At 43.0% G+C, this 17910-nt stretch overlaps 1 protein-coding gene across 5 annotated transcripts in view; it reads right to left on the bottom strand.

Moving 5' to 3' along the window:
• LYSMD2 (LysM domain containing 2) overlaps positions 1 to 17910 on the bottom strand; it is a 30987-nt gene that overhangs the window by 4267 nt on the left and 8810 nt on the right. Inside the window, exon 1 of one of the 5 annotated variants that reach the window (XM_070580105.1) lies at positions 8830 to 9538. The exons of 1 other annotated variant lie outside the window; for it this stretch is intronic. In XM_070580105.1, coding sequence (XP_070436206.1) covers positions 8830 to 9102 — 273 coding nt within the window. In that variant the 5' untranslated portion in view covers positions 9103 to 9538. Of the gene's footprint in view, positions 1 to 5647; positions 5919 to 8829; positions 9539 to 17910 lie in introns of those variants that run through there. 3 more of the 5 variants (XM_008513825.2, XR_011528400.1, XM_070580099.1) reach the window with 3 other exon arrangements.

The following is a 17910-nucleotide window of genomic DNA, read 5'->3' as shown; positions in this document are numbered from 1 at the left end:
ACTCATTCCTGCCCTTTGGAGCATCACAGCTTTCATGAGAGGTCACAGCCTCATCTCAGAAACATTCAGAGATGCAAGGAGACTTTTGCTGGGTCTGGGAGGGGAAAGGTCCTCTATTGTTTTCTGCTGGAAGAAGATGGGCCTGCAGCTTCTGGCAGCCATCCTGCCACCTCATGGCACCTGACAAGGTCACCTTGGGGGAGAGCAATCAGACCTCTGAATCAAAGCCTGAAGCCAAACACCCTAGGACCTTTCAGATCCTTGAGCCAGTAAATGCCATTTTTGGTTTGGTGTCTTGTTTTTTTGTGTGTTTTTCTTGGGCCAATTTGAGTTAGGTTTTCTGTCACCTATAACGAAAGGGCCCTCAATGAAATAGTGCCCTCTGAAATGCTTATTAGCAAGGGCCTACAATTGCTAACAGTCATTGTTCTCTGGGAATAATGATGGAGGACAGAAACAGACAGGAACACCAGGATCTGACTGGTGAGGCAAGGACGGGAGCATCAACCGTAAATTGAATTCCTTCAGGACAAGAACTGTTATTTCTTTTTTTTTAGATTGGCACCAGGGCTAACAACTGTTGCCAATCTTTTTTTTTTTCTGCTTTATCTCCCCAAACCCCCCCGTACATAGTTGTATATCCTAGTTGCAGGTCCTTCTAGTTGTGGGATGTGGGGTGCCACCTAAATGTGGCTTGACGAGCGGTGCCATGTCCGCACCCAGGATCCGAACCCTGGGCCACTGCAGCGGAGCACACAAACTTAACCACTCGGCCACGGAGCCAGCCCCAAGAACTGTTATTTCTATAGCTTCCCAGTGTCTAACAAAGACCTTATACACACACTAGGTACGATGGATGGATGGATGGATGAATTAACATAGGTCAGAGGAACAGGCATAAAACACGAACCCAGAGGAGTAACCAGAAAGGGGTAGTAAGTTATCTATTGTGTTGGCTCCTCTCCCTATAGGCCCACTCTGACCTCCCAATCCATCTCCCACTCTTCCTGAGCCTGCCCTGAACTCCAAGAGGCTGATTAAGAACTGTACTACCCAAGTCCCCTTGTCCTTGGAATTCCAGTTGGAGTTCCAAACGAAGGCACCAGCAGAACGACTACCCATGACTACCATAGTCACTACCATGACTCCAGTGGCTGTGTTCCTTCATGGCAGAGTTCCTGCCAGGCAGCCCATCGTCCAAGGCTCCAGCGCTCATCAGTGTTGGGTACACCACTCCTCCCTGGCCCTTCACGCCTAGGGGAATGTCTCCCTGCTGTTGCTAGCCTCAGGTGCTTCACCATCCCTGGCTGGTTCCCTTAACCCTGCTCACACCTCTGTAAATGTCCCTTCATTAAACTCTCTTGGGCCACACCCTTTGAGCCCACTATATATTTCCTGCCAGGACTGTAACTGATATGTCTATCATTCAGAGCAAGAGAAGCCATCACAGCCAGGCAAGGGGCCAATGACAGCGAGCACAAGACAAGGTGACTGAGTCAAAGATGGGGTGTGGTCAGGGAGTCCTCAGGGAGTGCAGGGCAGGGCTCCCACAGCTCTTGCGCGTGCTGCTGTACCACTGACTCACCGATAGAAAGGCCTCTTTAACTGCTCTACGAGCTTCCTGAAGTGCGGGCCTGAGCTGTCTCCAGCCCAGCATCGTCAGCAAGCATTTAAGGTGACGTGGACCCTTATGTTCTAGACTCTAAGATGAGACACGAGGTGCCAGCATCAAGGACATCAGGGATGTCCAGACACAGTTAGCATCAAGGTGGGAACCAATCTAAAGACAAGCAGATTGGAGTCTGAAGGTGAAAACAGGTAAATGAGTTTAATGAAAGGTAGTAAGTAGAAACAGGGGCTCCGGGGCCACACTTTCTGGGCTCAAATCCTAGCTTTGCCACTTTCTTACCATTCTCTATGTCTGTTTTCTTTTCCGTAAAGTAAGGATAATAACAGCACCTTCCATGGAACATGATTATTGTGAGGATTAAATGAATTTGTTCATATAAAGCATTGAGAACAGGGGCTGGCCCCATGGCCGAGTGGTTAAGTTCGCGCGCTCCGCTGCAGGCGGCCCAGTGTTTCGTCGGTTCGAATCCTGGGCGCGGACATGGCACTGCTCGTCAGACCACGCTGAGGCAGCGTCCCACATGCCACAACTAGAGGAACCCACAACGAAGAATACACAGCTATGTACCAGGGGGCTTTGGGGAAAAAAAGGAAAAAATAAAATCTTTAAAAAAAAAAAAAAAAAGCATTGAGAACAATGCGCAGGACACAAGGAAGCACTCAAAAATGTCAGCAACTATTATCATTCAATTTGGTTAAAAGAGAGAAGGCAACAGCTAAAGGCAAATCCTCACCTGTATTCAGCAAATGAGAAGGAAGGAGGTAGGACTTTTCTCCCAGAAAAAAAATATTTCTCCCACAAACCAAGAATATATAAAGAGAATTTCATATAAACAAGCCCAGAGGAATGCCATTATATGTTGTCACTGCCCTGAGGTGTGACCTTTAAGTTTTTTTCCAAAAGGTAATTAATTTGATCTTAACTTCTCCTTTATAAGCAATGGTTTGAACCAACTGCACAGGCTCCAAACTCTGTTACCTGTAGTAAAGTTCAGAAATGAAACCAGCCATGCAAAAAGCCCGAAAAAAGCATTCCAGCCAGAAAGAACAGCTGCAGTGTCCCAGAGCACGAAAAACTGGTGTGGCTGAAGTGCAGGGAGGAGTAAGCAAGCTCCAGGCCACACGGGGCCTTGGATGCCAAGGTAAGGAATCTGGATTTTACCTTAAATGTGACAAGAAGCCAGTGGAGGTGAGAGAAGGGAGTAACATGATCTGATGACAGTTAAAAATAATTCTGGGGGCCGGCCTGGTGGTGCAGCAGTTAAGGGTGCACATTCCACTTTGGCGGCCTGGGGTTCGCCAGTTTGGATCCCAGATGCAGACATGGCACTGCTTGGCAAGCCATGCTGTGGTAGGCGTCCCACATATAAAGTAGAGGAAGATGGGCACGAATGTCAGCTCAGGGCCAGTCTTCCTCAGCAAAGAAAAAAAGAGGAGGATTGGTGGCAGATGTTAGCTCAGGGCTAATCTTCCTCAAAAAAAAAAAAAAAGATCATTCTAGCAGCTTTGTGGAAAATGGATTAGCAAGAAAGAGGCATTAGTGGAAGAAGCAGGCCAGTTATGGAGGAAACCACAGCAGCACAGACAAGAGACTGTAGACAATCCCAAACAGTGAACCGGTGTTTCAGGAATGTTTTATAGTTTTATCTGAACATAGATGGGTCTAATGTTCTGTGAATTTCACCTCTCTTAAAATTAAGAAAAGTGCTGACCCGATCCAAGGAAGAGCTGGAAAACTCGACAGCTTTCCCAGCTGCCCTCTGTTCGGCATTTCCTAATACCCAATTAATGCTGAGAATAGAGTGCGACCTTTTCTGTGATGCAGAACTACCCTCTATCTCTTGGAGGCGGGTGAGTAGAGGGAAGAAGAGCAATCAAATGCTTTCGTTTCAGAAATCTCCTAATCAGGACCGAACAGCATGACTCAGTGAAATTTACTATCTGGTCACTAAGAGAGAGATGACAGAATAAAAAAAGCTAACAGGATGGCCACAAGGTCGACCATGATGAAATTAGGTAGAATAAGCACCATCGATAACTTTAAAACAACTTATTTAAAGTGACTCCTCTGTAAACATATCTTGTAAAGGTGAATTCGCTCTGAACTCTGAACTTCCCCCCCCTAAAATGTAACTCAACAGCAGCCGCTGGGCATGGCTGAGAAGCCTCCCCAAAGGCTAGTCTGGTCAGCTTCATAAGGCCACCGGCCTGCCTGTGAATGTAACATTCAAAATTTCCTTTCTTCCTTTCCATTCCTTAAAAACGATACTCTTCCAAAAACATTTCAGGATACATAATACAAACATTTACACAGCCCTGGGCAGCTTTCAGAATGTATATCAAAATAGACACACACAACTCTCATTTGATTATCATTTTAAATAAAACAGACTAAGATATTCTCTCAACAGTCTCTCAAGATCATTTTTCAGTAAGTGCTGTATTCACCCCCACCCCCACCCCTGACTGTCTCCCATTAAATTCTAGGGGTTGGTGGCAATCAGACTCCTCCATTCCCATGTACTAATGGGAAAAAGGATTAATTTCTTCTCCACATTATCTCAGAAGAATATATGAGATGCCATTTCTATGAAATGTCCAGAAAAGGCAAATCTATAGATTAGAAAGAGATTTGTGGTTGCCTGAGACTGGAGAAGGGAACAGGGAGTAAGAGCAACGGCACAGGGATTTTTCCAGGAGATGAAACTGTTCTAAAAATGGATTATGGTGAAACTTGCACAACTCTGCAAATTTACTAACAGTCCTTGAATTGTACGCTTAAGATGGGTGAATTGAGTGGTATGTAAATGATACCTCAATAAAGCTGTTTTTAAGTAAAGAATACATGAGACTCTATTAAAACCCCAAACCACTGAAGGCTCTTTACCACACCTCTCACTACAGGTGGCACTAGTTATTTAGGGTTCTCTTCCCTGGACCAGCAAGTCAACAATGTCCCCAGCAGCAGGGGCTAAAGTTATCAACATGAAAGATTTACATACACATACATTTCTAACTCACAACACTTGTTCCCCTTAAAATAACAATTACTTCACCATTTCTCAGCAAGGTGACTTCTGTTAGGGGAAGTGTTAAGAAACAACTGGGCTTAACAGCTCATTGGAAGAGAAAGAGAAAACCCTGGGAACAGAATGGACAGGATATGACTGAGGGCAGCACTGGGGTCAGTGGCCTCTGGAGAGGGGAGAGGACAGGCAAGTTGCCAGAGGGTAGTGAAGACACGAAGAAGAAGTTTATGCAAATAATAGGTCCCCTCGCTGCCTCCTATCCACTTTCAGTTTCTATCCTGTTCTCTGCACGTTTTCCCAGAGTTTCCAAACAAAAAGTTCACATGGCTGCCTGGAGCTGGTCAGTTTCCTCCAGAGGCTGGAACCCAACTGAGAGGAGCTAGGACCACCACACAAGTCATGGCTAAATCTAGAACGCTGGGTTAGGGAAGAGGCCTTAATGTCTCACCAGAGATAAGCATAGCCAGGGAAATACAGCCCAAGCAAGTTCAAGTTCATGCCTGAGATCTGAACTGTATTCAACAGTTCTTCAACTCAGCCCAGATGGTTTCAGTTTCCCAGACCCACTTCCTCAAATGCCTCTTCCTCTGGTAGAGATGCTCAAATCTAAACCTTTATTTAATGCAATGGAAAGACCCACGGCTGGTGGAAGGGGAGGAAAGAGGCACCGAGCACCAGCAGCAGTGGCGGTCTTTTTTTTGCACATTGGAGAGCCAGCCTTGAATTGAACTTGGCAATTCAAGTCAAGCAGGCTGCACTCCCTCACTCAACGCCGACCCTGGGCCCCATCTTTCAGAGTCTGCTCAACTCCAGGGCCTAGTGATTTCATAGCAGTCAGGCTTTCCTGTGGATTAAGTCCACATGTGTGTGGAGGGCCCACCATGTGCTAGACTCAGGCCAGGTGCAGAATATACAGAGATGAATCAGACAAGCAACCTGGCTTCTCAAGTAGCTACAAGCTAGTGGAAAGAAGTAACTGATAAACTTACCATGAACAAAAAGAGGACGGCATGCATTATCTCGTAGCCCCAGCACTAGCACAAGGCCTCAAACAAACCAAGCTCAAGAAAAGTAGGTTAAAAAATCACAAAAGCCAGTTATCCATAACTATGAATGGCTTTAAAAGGGATAGTGGCAAGGGTGAACAGATATTTTCTAAGTCACTGGCAGAAGAACTGGGGTTCATCAAGCGCCAGACTTGGCCGGGTTCTTAAACATCCACATTCTTCTTTGGCTCCTTCTGGATCCCTGGGTCGATCTCTAGGGCAGAGACACTCAGATGAAACACTAAACAAATAAGCAGAAAATATAGCACTTTGGGAACAAGCACAGAGGTCATGCTCGTAAAACCTGAAGATTCCTGGGCTCCTTTTCTGGATATTCCGATCCAGGAGGTTCGAAGTCAGCTAGGATCCTTTATTTTGAGTCTGTCCCAGGGCATTCTCCTATCTGGGTAAGTCTGAGGCCCACCAATCTGTTCTCACATCTCGGGATGTACCCTGCTGCTACCATTGAGCACCACTTCACATAACCAGATTCCCACTCGTTCCCCTGTAGCCCAGGGTTGGCAACCAGGTCTCCATCTTCACCCCTATTACAGTCTCTGTTCTGGGAACCACCTTGTACCTAAAATACTACTGGCTCTCCCCAGTCTCCCCCATCAAAAGCCTGAAGTCCTGCTGGACCCCCAGCTGGGTGGCTGGGGAGCTGCCATTGGCAGACAGGCTTCCCTGAGAGCTCCTGCTCCCCTAAGTAAGACTGCAGAGCTGTGCTCTGTTCTTGCCAGACATGGGATGTTCAAGTCAGCTGTCTGCCCGGACTGACTCTTAATTTCTAGGTGCACTGCCGTGGGCCTCTCAGTCTCCAACATCCCATCACCCACTCCTTTAAACAATAATTTAAATACGTTGTAACGATCTCGGCAGTTAATATTAGAAACTTAACTCACTCAACTTCTTTCTGTTCAGTGATGGGAAGAAAAAAACTTTTCTGCCTTTTTAGCTTGCACCTAAAATCTCAATTTACAATAAGTAAATTCAATTAATACCTGGAGATATTAATTAAAGCAAGAATACCTCTTCCCTGTTACAGTAAGTATTATCATTGTACTGGTTTTATATAAGCAGTGGAAGAGTCCCTAAAAATTTCATTAACCAGAGTTCAGGACCCAAAGTAAATGATATATATGTAACAAACCAGTGGTTCTCAATAAGAGTGAGTTTCTTCCCAAGGAACATTTGGCCATGTCTGGATAGGGGTGGGGGATGCTACTGGCAACTAGTAGACAGAGATCAGAGATGCTGCTAAACATCCTACAATGCACAGCACCACCCCCCACAACAAAGAATGATCCAGTCCATAATATCAACAGTGCTGAGGCTGAGAAATCCTCTAACCGACTATTTGTGACTACAGACTATAGTTCCCAATTCACTATATTTTAACTTAACATTTTAAAATCAAGTCTTTATAAAAGTAACAAAAAATCTGATTTACACTTTAATGGAAAGGGGTGAAAGGTTATGAGTAACAGGATCTATAATAGAGAAAACAGGGATTAGAAAGCATTTGATCAAAGGTAGAGAACTGTAGTGAGCAGATGTTTAGAGCTCTAAGCAACTCAAGTGAAACCATGGAGGGCAGCAGGTTGCAGAGAGACTGCTGTGGGTGAGGACCAGGGAAATAATACCTCTCCGGATATCATGGGTTCCCAGGTGCAGTCACCCTGGCCTAGTATGTAAGACGCATAGAAACCAGACGAAAAGACCTTCCTTCTTCAGTAACCAAGATGCTAAGAGAGCTCTCAATAGGACTAGGATAAAACTAAGAGTGGAAACTAGAAGAAATATCTAGAAAAAAGCAAATTTTTTTCCCTGTGCTAATTCAAGCTGGTCTCCCTGAATAAGCATACTTGGAAAGTATCCTTTCCTCTCACCCATCTTTTCATGTTTTAAAAAGGAGATTAATTACACCTATCTCCCAGGCTTATTAGGAAAATCATATCGAATAAGAACAAGATGGAACAGGACAAATGCAAAGCCTGGCACACAGCAGGCATTCAGCAGAAGGTAGCTACTGATATTTCCCAATGTTGCTTAGCTCTGACTCAAACCAGGCCCCATTAATGCACGTAAGAACTGTAATTCTATGTCCACATTTAGAACCTCCCAAGAGGGCAGAATGGGACTATCCATGGCATGATAAGTCAGTACATGCCTGCACAGCAAGATCCCTGCTCTCTAAATGTTCACACGAGAGAAGGACTTGCTGGGTAAACATGTAACAGCTTGAATGTGAAAAATAGATTACTCAGTCTCTGTCATTCTGAGGGGCCAGACAGAGTTTCGCTTTAAGAGAAAGATACAGATAAGATCACCTTTCTTCCCACTGCTGTCTAAGGTGCTTCAGGAAAGAACACTGAAAACTGATACAGAACTCAAATGTACAAAGGCCGTCACATCACTCACAGGTAATTACAAGTAACTTTAATGAAACAATATGTCCCCTCAGGTTTCCATGTTCTTCCCAGAGGTGTAATGCAATACACCCAAGACACACACACTTATCAATTTATAATAACACAGCTCTCCAGCACACTTAGACCACAGCTCTAAGCTGCTGCTTAGCGACAGGTGTCACATTCACAGTTGCCACTGAGCCCAGGGGTGTAATTTCACTTCTAAATAAAGAAGCATAATCAACAGAACCAGAACCATCCTGCGGGAACCACTGTACGTTCCTGACTCATCACAGCGCTCGTTGACACAGAAAACAAAATTCTCTGCCCTCCGTTTACAGCTTTGAGAAAATATATGATAGTAGGATGGGACTGAAACTCGGGGATACGTGGCTCCCGGTGGTGCCAAAGCCCTGGTCCTCCTTGGCCTTCCTCACGCGACAGATCTGGTCGGAGCCTGGGCAGAGCACCGGGAACTTGAGGCACCTACTTGGCGATGGAGCCTTGTCGGGCCGCCCGCCCCTCTGGCTCGGGGCCCAGCTTTGGCGACCACTGCTGTCGCCAGAGCGCGCGCTGAGCGAGCGCCGGGGGCTGAACCGGCGGAGGGGGGACAGGTGGCTGCCCCCTCGACCCCCACTCCGCCGACGCCCGGCCCGCGCCGCGTCCTCCCCCGCCCCCCGGCCCGATGCCGCCGGCCCTGCGCGCCCTGCTCACCGTGACTCCGTACTTGAGCGCGATGCCCTGCAGCGTGTCGCCGGCGCGGACGCGGTGCTCCACATGGCGTTCGCAGACACCGGCGCCCAGCGGCGCCCGCACGCTGGCCGTGCTGCCGTACGAGCGGGTCTTGGTGCGGGCCAGGCTCAGCGACAGCGCGGCCTCCTCGGCCTCGGGGCCGGCGCGCGAGCGCGGAGGCGGGGAGGGCGCCGAGGGCCGGGGCGCGCGGGGGCCGCCCTCCCGCAGGGCCGGCGCGGGCGCGGGATCCGCCATGGGTCCTGCGGAGGCCGCCAGGTCGGGCAGCCGGCCAAGGGGGCGGCGCCTCCTCCGCCGCCGTCGCCGCCGCTTCCTCCTCCTCACAGGGGCTGCGGCGGGCCGTGCTGCGCGGGCGGCGGGCCGGGCATGGCGGGCGCCTCCCTCCTCCGCGTCCCGCCCTGCCCGGGCGCACCTGCAGGGAGAAGAGCGAGACGAGCTTCCGCAGCCGCCGGCCGCTAGGCCCTCCGCCGCGAGGACCTGGAGGCGCGCACGAGCGGGGCTACGAGGAGCCCATCCTTCGGCGTCCTCGGCCCCGGGGGCAGCCTGCGCCGCACCGCCAGGGCCTGGTTCGAACCCTGGCCCGACCGCAGCTAACGCCCAGGCTGTGCTCTGCCTCCTCTACTGACTCCCCAGCAGGCGCCAGGTCTCTCAGCCCTTCAAGCTCTCCCGTGCCAAGGGGACTTCCTCCCCTACCCGATTACCCCAATGACCTCAAAGGCCACGTCACAGACAACACTAGGACCATTAAACACACACAGCTTCTCCACGCCCATCGCCACCGCCTGGAGGGTCCCCGCCTTTCAACATTACACCGGGACGGATACTGTTTCTAAGGCCTGGTGGGTGACCTCCAGCTAACCCTCCAGTTTGGGTTTCACTCTGCATTGCACGCTAGTGCCAATTTTAGCCCTGGGCTGCCTTGTAAGTCTGAGCAGCTAGTCCATTGTCCTGGCTCACTACTTAGAATTTACTCTCTGTACCCATCTTTTTTTTTATTTTTTAATCATTTTCCTCTTTAATACCCTGAAGTCATAACTCCCCGAAGTATAATCATTAAATCCACCAATGACCTCTTATCTGTATTCTTCGTCTGAACACTCTCCTCAACCTTCTAGCTTTCGATAGTATTCTACACAGTAGGTGAGCGTTTCCTAGAACCTAGTGCCCGGGTTTCTGCTGTACTCTGGACAGCTCTCCAAGAAGAGGTACCCTATAGGCAGGTTAGGAGACTGGAAGTTGGACTCATTAGCTGGAGTTTGAATATGTTGCTGTGCTGGACAGAGGCAAAGGAACTAGAACTGAGCAGACAGGACAAAGCATGGGAGAGGAGCAGGTGGTCTCTGCATTACCCTCCCACTCAAAAATTCTTCAATGGCTCCCTGGGGACGACAGCGTTAACATAACTCACACTGACATTCAAGCTCTTGTTTCCCTTTTTATGACTCATGGTCTGACCGTACCCCATCTACAACTCATCCTGTACACCCCATATGCTCCTGCCAAACACAGCCACTTGAACTTGCCCCTCACTCCTACCTTTATGTCTTGCATAAGCTATACCTTTCACCTGTAATGCCACTCTTCCAGTACTCTCTGCATGTTAAAAAATTGTAAGGCCCCTCCCAAATCATACATTCTCCATGAGATCTTTCTTGATTCTTCTCACCTGTCCCCCTACCCCAACTATGCAATTGTTTTTCTTTCTCCTTTGAACTCCGAAGTGGTTCATACCCCTTGTTTAGCATTTAACTTGTGTTTTGTGTCTTGTACTTGTCTTATCTGCTCTGTACATGCTCCTGGGAGGTATAACTACATCTTACTCATCTTTTTAGCTCCAGCAGTGCCTGGCTCGGTGCCTTGAATAAAGCATCAAAAGTGGTTGAATTGAGGTGTGGTAAAAAGATCCTGAAAGCTAAATTAGATTATTTAACAAGACTCTGCCGTGCATAAACTCTTGGGTGGTATCCATTGTGCCCATCCCCGGACCTAAGAGAGAAGTAGAACCCCAGATCTTAAAATATATAAATGAGATTAGATAATAGTTCAAGACAATACAAGAAATTGCTCTCAAAGAGTTTACAATCTAATAGTGAGACAGCATATAACACATCTTCCACTAAGGAAAAGTTTACTGAAGAAGTGTAAGTTTTTATTTGAAGAGTAATGAACTGCATTATTGAGGTGTTATTAGACGTTCTCTGAACGGGTTCCATGATCAATTAATTGGGAAAACACTGCAAGCTCTATTTCTCTTTCGGAGATTCACAATTCACGTCAGAATACTGAAGGCTCTAGAAGTCCTGCAGTAAGTAAGCTATTGGATTCGACACTTTATTTCCCAAACTCATTGGACCATGGAAACTTTTTTTTTCCTCAGAATTTCTACAGGCTGGGAAATACTGAATTAAAGGGGAGAAAGACAGGCCTAAATATGGAATCAGGAAGGTGACTTTGAGAAGGCAGAAGTCACCAAAAGAAAGTGCAGGGGCCGGCTCCGTGGCTGAGTGGTTAAATTCGCGCGCTCCGCTGCAGCGGGTTCGGCTCCTGGGCGTGGACATGGCACCGCTCGTCAGGCCACGTTGAGGCAGCGTCCCACATCCCACAACTAGAAGGACCTGCAACTAAGATATACAACTGTGTACAGGGGCGGGGTGTTGGGGAGATAAAAGCAGAAGAAAAAAAAAAAAGAAAGTGCAGTAGGTACCTAAAGTAAGGAGCTAAAAATGAGCCAGGTAGGAAAAAGGCTACATAATCACTTAATTCCTTTACAAAATGACCAAGGCCTCTGTAAAAGTGCAAGAAAAAATTTACCACCAAAAATGTATAGAGATTCAAAACCCGTCCCTCTTCTCTCTTTTGAGAGCTAATTTCTAAGCTGTCCCTAGTTATCTTCAATTTCTCCAGCCATAAGAACCCCTGGGTCATAAAACACCTCCAGAACAGCTGTAAAATGCTCTGAAATAAGTCCTACACAATTCTCAGAATTTTCTCCATGATTCCTTTTTGTGATCTTCACTAGAATTTTCTCTAGATCTCAGAAATTTATCAGCTTGAATTAATACTTGTTTGATATTTTACAGTTAGGATTCTTTACAAGTTGTTTTCCCCTAGATATCTCAGCGATTTCCAAATATCTAATCTTCCTGTGAATTTTATAGCTATTTCTCCTTAATCCAAAAAATAAAAGTTAATATCTAGAATTTGTGGCTCAGATGGAATTTTTTGTATATTTGCTTTTCCTTCTTCAACCAGAACTTCAAAGTTGGTTTTATGTGAGTCTACCACAACACAGAGCAAACCTTACAATTAATGGTGAAACATTAGAAGCATTTCTTTTGAAGTCAAAAATAAGAAAAGGAAGCCTTCTATTACTGCTTCTAACTCATTTTGTTCTGGAGGTCCCAGCATTAAAGAAGGAGAAAGGGAAGTGAAGATTGAAAAGAAATAAACTGTTGTTTACCAATGATAGACGATACTAAAATGTTTCCAGGCAACACAGATGATGTCTACATTGGATCTGTTTGAACTATTGGAACTGTTCAAACCTCAATGCTATAAGACACAAGACCAATATGCAATATCAATTGCATCAATCAATCAGAAAATATAATTGTGGAAAACATGACATTCCACACATCAAAAAAATATTTAGGAATAAACTTAGCAAAAGAGAAGCATGCTTTATATGGAAAAATTATGAAATCCTATGGAAGGATATAAAAGAAGGTAAAAGTAAAATGAGAGGTATACCACGTTTATTCATGAGAAGATGTAAAATAATGAAAATATCAATTCCTTCCCAAACTAACATATCAACTCATTAAAATTCCAACCAAAGGACATGCCAAGCTTATCTTAAATTTCATATGGAAGATAAAGGGTTAAGAACAGCAAAGACATTCCTCAAGAAGAAGAATGAGGAAGGGGGACTTAACTTCATAGTCATCAAGACTTATAATAATGCAATGAGAACTAAATCATTGCAGCAGTGATGCTGGGATAGACAAATATAACAAAGGGACAACGGAGAAAACCCAGAAACAGACATATACATATCAGAGAAGTTAATCCATGACAGAGGTAGAATTACATTCAAGAAATGGTACTGGCACGATTAGTTATCTATGCATGTGAAAAAAAGATGAAGTTAGATCTCTACCTTGTACCATATATACAAATCAATTACAGATTGAGTAAAGATATAATTGGGAAAAGCTAATTTTAACACTTTTAGAACAACTTCTTTATAACTTTGGAACTACAAAAGATTTCTTAAGCAAGATACCAAAAATATAAACCACAAAGAAAAAAGACTGATAAATTCTATATATCAACATTAAAAAATTCTTTGCCTCAAAAGGCACCTTAAAAATTTGAATCGGGGTGGCCTGGTGGTGTAGAGGTTGAGTTCATTGCTCCACCATGGCGACCCAGGGTTCACAGGTTTGGATCCCGGCACGCACGGACCTACACACTGCTCATCAGGCGATGCTGTGGCAGTGTCCCATATACAAAATAGAGAAAGATTGGCACAGATGTTAGCTCAGCAACAATCTTCTTCACGAAACAGAGGAGGATTGGCAACAGATGTTAGCTCAGGACTGATCTTCCTCACCAAAAAGAGGGGAAAAAAGAAGAAGAAAGAAGAAAGAAGGATCTCAAATAAACAACCTAACTTTATATAAAAAAAAAAAAGAAATTGAACAGACAAGGCATAAAATGGGAAAATATACTTGAATACATATAACTGACAAAGTATTACTATCCAGAATATATTAAAATGCCTAGAAATTATTAAAAAAAACACCCACTGGAAAATGGTCAAAAGATATGAGCAGACAATTTATGGAAGATAAAACCCAAATGGCCAACAAACCTAGGAAAGAAGCTCAACCTCACCAGTAGGTGGAAAAAATTCCATTTAAAACTACAATTTCATAGGCATGAGATTAGCAAAAAATATAACATATAAAGACATTAAAAATCTGAATAGTCCTATTACCTTCAAGAAATTAAATCAGTACTAGAGTTAAAAATCTTGCTACCAAGAAAATATCATTGTCAGAAGATTTTGTTAGAAGATTCAATCTTTCAAGGAACGTATCAATCCAATCTTATGTAAACCCTTTCAGAGAACAGAAGTTGCAGGAACAATCCCCAACTCAGCCCATGGTATAACCGTACATCCAATCCCATATGTATCATCCCATAACCATGACCAAAACCAACTGATGAAGGTATGAAAAGGAAAATTATGGACTAATCCCATTCATGAACATAGATATAAGAATCTTAAAATATTATTAAGTCAAATCTAGGAGTGCATACCAAGATAACCCATCATGAACAAGATGACTTTATCCCAGAAATTCAAGGGTGCTTTAATATTAATAACTTAAATGGCAGAATGGATAGAACCAAGGAATGAATCTAATAAAGGATGAGCAAGAAAGGATGAGCTAGAAAAAAAATGTTTTACTTTAGTAAAAGACATTAAAGAAGACTTAAATAAATGAAAAAGCTATGCCATGTTCATGGACCGGAAGACTCAATATTATAAAAAAATGTAATACTCTACAAATTGTTCTATATATTCTATGCAACAGCAATTAATATCCCAATATGGGTTTGCAAAACACATAACAAGCTAACTCTAAAGTTGACATGGAAGAGCAAAGACCCACAGAATAAGATACTTCTGAAGAACAAGGAAAGAGAAACTGCCCTGCCAGATATCAAGAATTGCTATGAAGCTCATAGTTAGGATAGGGTGATATTGAGGCTGGGAGAGCAATGGATAAGAATAGGGCACCCAGAAACAGAATCACAAATGTATGAGAACTTCATCTATGACAATGGTGGCATCGCAGATCACTGGGGAATGACCTATGCAATATATGATGTCAGGACGACTGGCTATCCACATGGTAGGATCCTTACTTCCTACCATATACAAAAGTTAACTTCAAATGGATTACAGATTTAAATGTGAAAGATAAAATTTTAAAGCTTTTAGAAGAATCTGTAGAAAAATATCTTTATGACCTCAGGATAAAAAAGGATTTCTTTAATAAGACAAAAAAAGCAATACTCACAAAAGATTGATAAGCATGACAACATTAAAATTAAGAATTTCTGCTAACAAAAAGATACCTTAAAGAAAATGAAAATATAAATTAGAAATTAAAAGAAGAAACAAGCGTCCCAGGAACCAAAAATATTTAAATAAAATGTTTGAATTATACCTCATTATCCAAACTCTAGCTAATTTTTATATAAAAATCAGGCACCAAATAGATTCTGAAAACTAGATTTTCTTCATTATTTGAACTCTGGCTATCTGAAGTCAGGAACTACATAAATTTTTCCAGCAAAGAATGTTTTATTTGTAATATATACAACCAACTGAAGATTAATATCTAGAATATTGAAAGAGCTACTTCTTACATAAAAATAAGAAAAAGACAAATAACCCAACGACATAACTAGAATTGTAAAGAAGAAAAAAATCTTAGTGGTGAATAAACATATGAAAAGATATTCAGCCTCATTAATAATCAGAAAAACTCACGTTATGACCACCGAAAGTTACCATTTTACACTCATGAGATTGGCAAAAATTAAGAAGTTTGGCAAGACCAGTTGTCAGTAAAGATAGGAATTCTATGCACTGCTAGGAAGAGTACAATTTGATACAACCACTTTGAAACACACTCCGCAGGTTAGTTCTTTCTCTCACCACAGTTTGTTGGAGTTGGGGTTTTCTCCATCTTTCTGGGCTATATAGTTCTTGCCAGGCTACTTTGTAACAATTTGAGAGTCTTGAGCATCACCTTCCGCTCAACCCAAAGTTCTGGGAAGAGCTTCAAGCTGTGATTAAACTTCCAAAGGACTCCTCAAAGCTTAACCTAACCTGGACCCTGGAGTCCTCTCAGATGGCCAGTGAAGAAAATTCCCAGGAAGATTGAGCTGCCTCTCTGCCTATTTCAGAAGCACTAATAAAGAACCTTAGTAACTTGACTCAACCCTAGCATCAAATTCCCTCCTCTTCTACCAGAATATCCACCCCAACAGCCTGACAGAGAAAAGAAATGCCAGGGCTTAAGTGATGGCATACTCTACAGAAGGAGGGGCGTGAGGACATTGTTAACTGCTCAGAAAGAAAGAATGCAAAGAATGACACAAATTATTAAATACTACTACCCCAACCAACTTCCTATACTTCAAAGAGAACCAAGACAGAAGGAAATTGAGGTTGAATCAAGAATTCAAAGATTTAGATGTAGCTGTCATCATTGCGTGTATCATAGAGATCTTTCTGAGAATACTAGAATGGAGAATAATTATGACACAGTCGATTGAGCCATAAACCTTATCTTACTCTTTCCAGTAATTTTAGGATCATTATGCAAGAGCTTGGGAAAGCTACTCTATGCTGAGACAGACTGTATACTAGTATTTTGATAACCTATGATATGAGTTCTATGACGTCTTTTTTTCTTGCATCTCTTTTCTACCTTGATCCCAGTTAACTTACAAGGAATCTATGTAGTTTGCATTTGAATGACTTCAGTATACATTAGTTTAACTCCTTGATTTGACCCAAAGAAGCACTAATATGTCTCAAGTGTTGCCTGTGTTTTAGAAGGCTGAAGTCAGTAAGATGAAACCCAACATCAAGAATTGAAGGCAAAGTAACTTGTGTGGGAAGAATGTAAAGAAAACATTGGGTGGTTTGGCTAAAGTATGATTAGAGCAGGGTGCATTAACTAGATTTTCTAGTTTTCAAAATTTGAATTGTAATAAAAATTTTTGGTATTATTTCAATCTTCAGTAGCAAATAATTTGTACATAGAGGATCTTAATAAAGTTGAGATGTATTTGAGTACATTAAAAAAAAAAGAAACACATTCTGCCATTATCTTACAAAACTACCTATGCGTTCCCTACAAACTAGAAATTCCAGTACTAGAAACTACATATGCCCTGTTGAAAATCTGGTACCTGTACACCAGGAGACATGTGTGAGAATCTACACAGCGTCATTCAGAATAACAAAAAACTGGAAACAATTATTCATCAACAGCAGAATAGATAAGTAAATTGTTATACCTATATAATTGCATATTGTAATAGCTTTATTGAGAAATAATGCACACACCATACAATTCATCCATTTAAAGTACGCAATTCAATGTTTTTTTTGCATACTTGTATTACAATATTTGTTTTTAAAATTGTGGTAAAATATATATAACAAAATTAACTACTTTAACCATTTTAAAGTATACAACTTAGTGGCATTAATGACATTCGCAATGTTGTATAGCCATCACCACTATCTATTTCCAAAACTTTTTCATCACTCCAAACAGAAACTGTAATCACTAAGCAATAACATCCCATTCCTGCCTCCCCCAGCCCCTGGTAACTTCTAATCTAGTTTCTGTCTCTGTGAATTTGCCTATTCTAGACATTTCATATAAGTACAAACATACAATAGTTGGCCTTTCATGTCTGGCTTATTTCACTTAGCATAACGTCCTCAAGGTTCATCCACATTGTAGTATGTATCAGAACTTCATTCCTTTTTATGGTTGAATAATATTCCATTGTATGGATATGTCACATTTTGTTTGTCCATTCACCTGTTGATGGACATTTGGGTTGTTTCCACCTTTTGGCTCTTGGAAATAATGCTGTAATAAACACTGGCATATTAAGTATCTGTTCTAGTTCTTGCTTTCAATTTCTTGGGTAGATACTACCCAGGAGTGGAATTTCTGGGTCATATACTAACTCTACGTTTAGCTTTTTGAGGAACCACCAAATCATTTTCCATAGCAGCCGTAGCATTTTATATTCCCACTGGCAATGTACAAGGGTCCCAATTTTTCTACATCTTTGACAACAAATATTTTTTTCCCAGTCTATGACTTGCCTTTTCATTGTTTTAACAGTGTTTTTCTCAGAGCAGAAGTTTTCAGGTTTAATAAAGTCCAGCTTATCAATTTTTTCTTTCATGGATCACGCTTTTGGTGTTGT

The sequence above is a fragment of the Equus przewalskii genome, chromosome 1 (genome assembly GCF_037783145.1).
Source record: "Equus przewalskii isolate Varuska chromosome 1, EquPr2, whole genome shotgun sequence".
NCBI lineage: Eukaryota > Metazoa > Chordata > Mammalia > Perissodactyla > Equidae > Equus > Equus przewalskii.
This window is presented reverse-complemented; position numbering and strand designations above follow the sequence as displayed.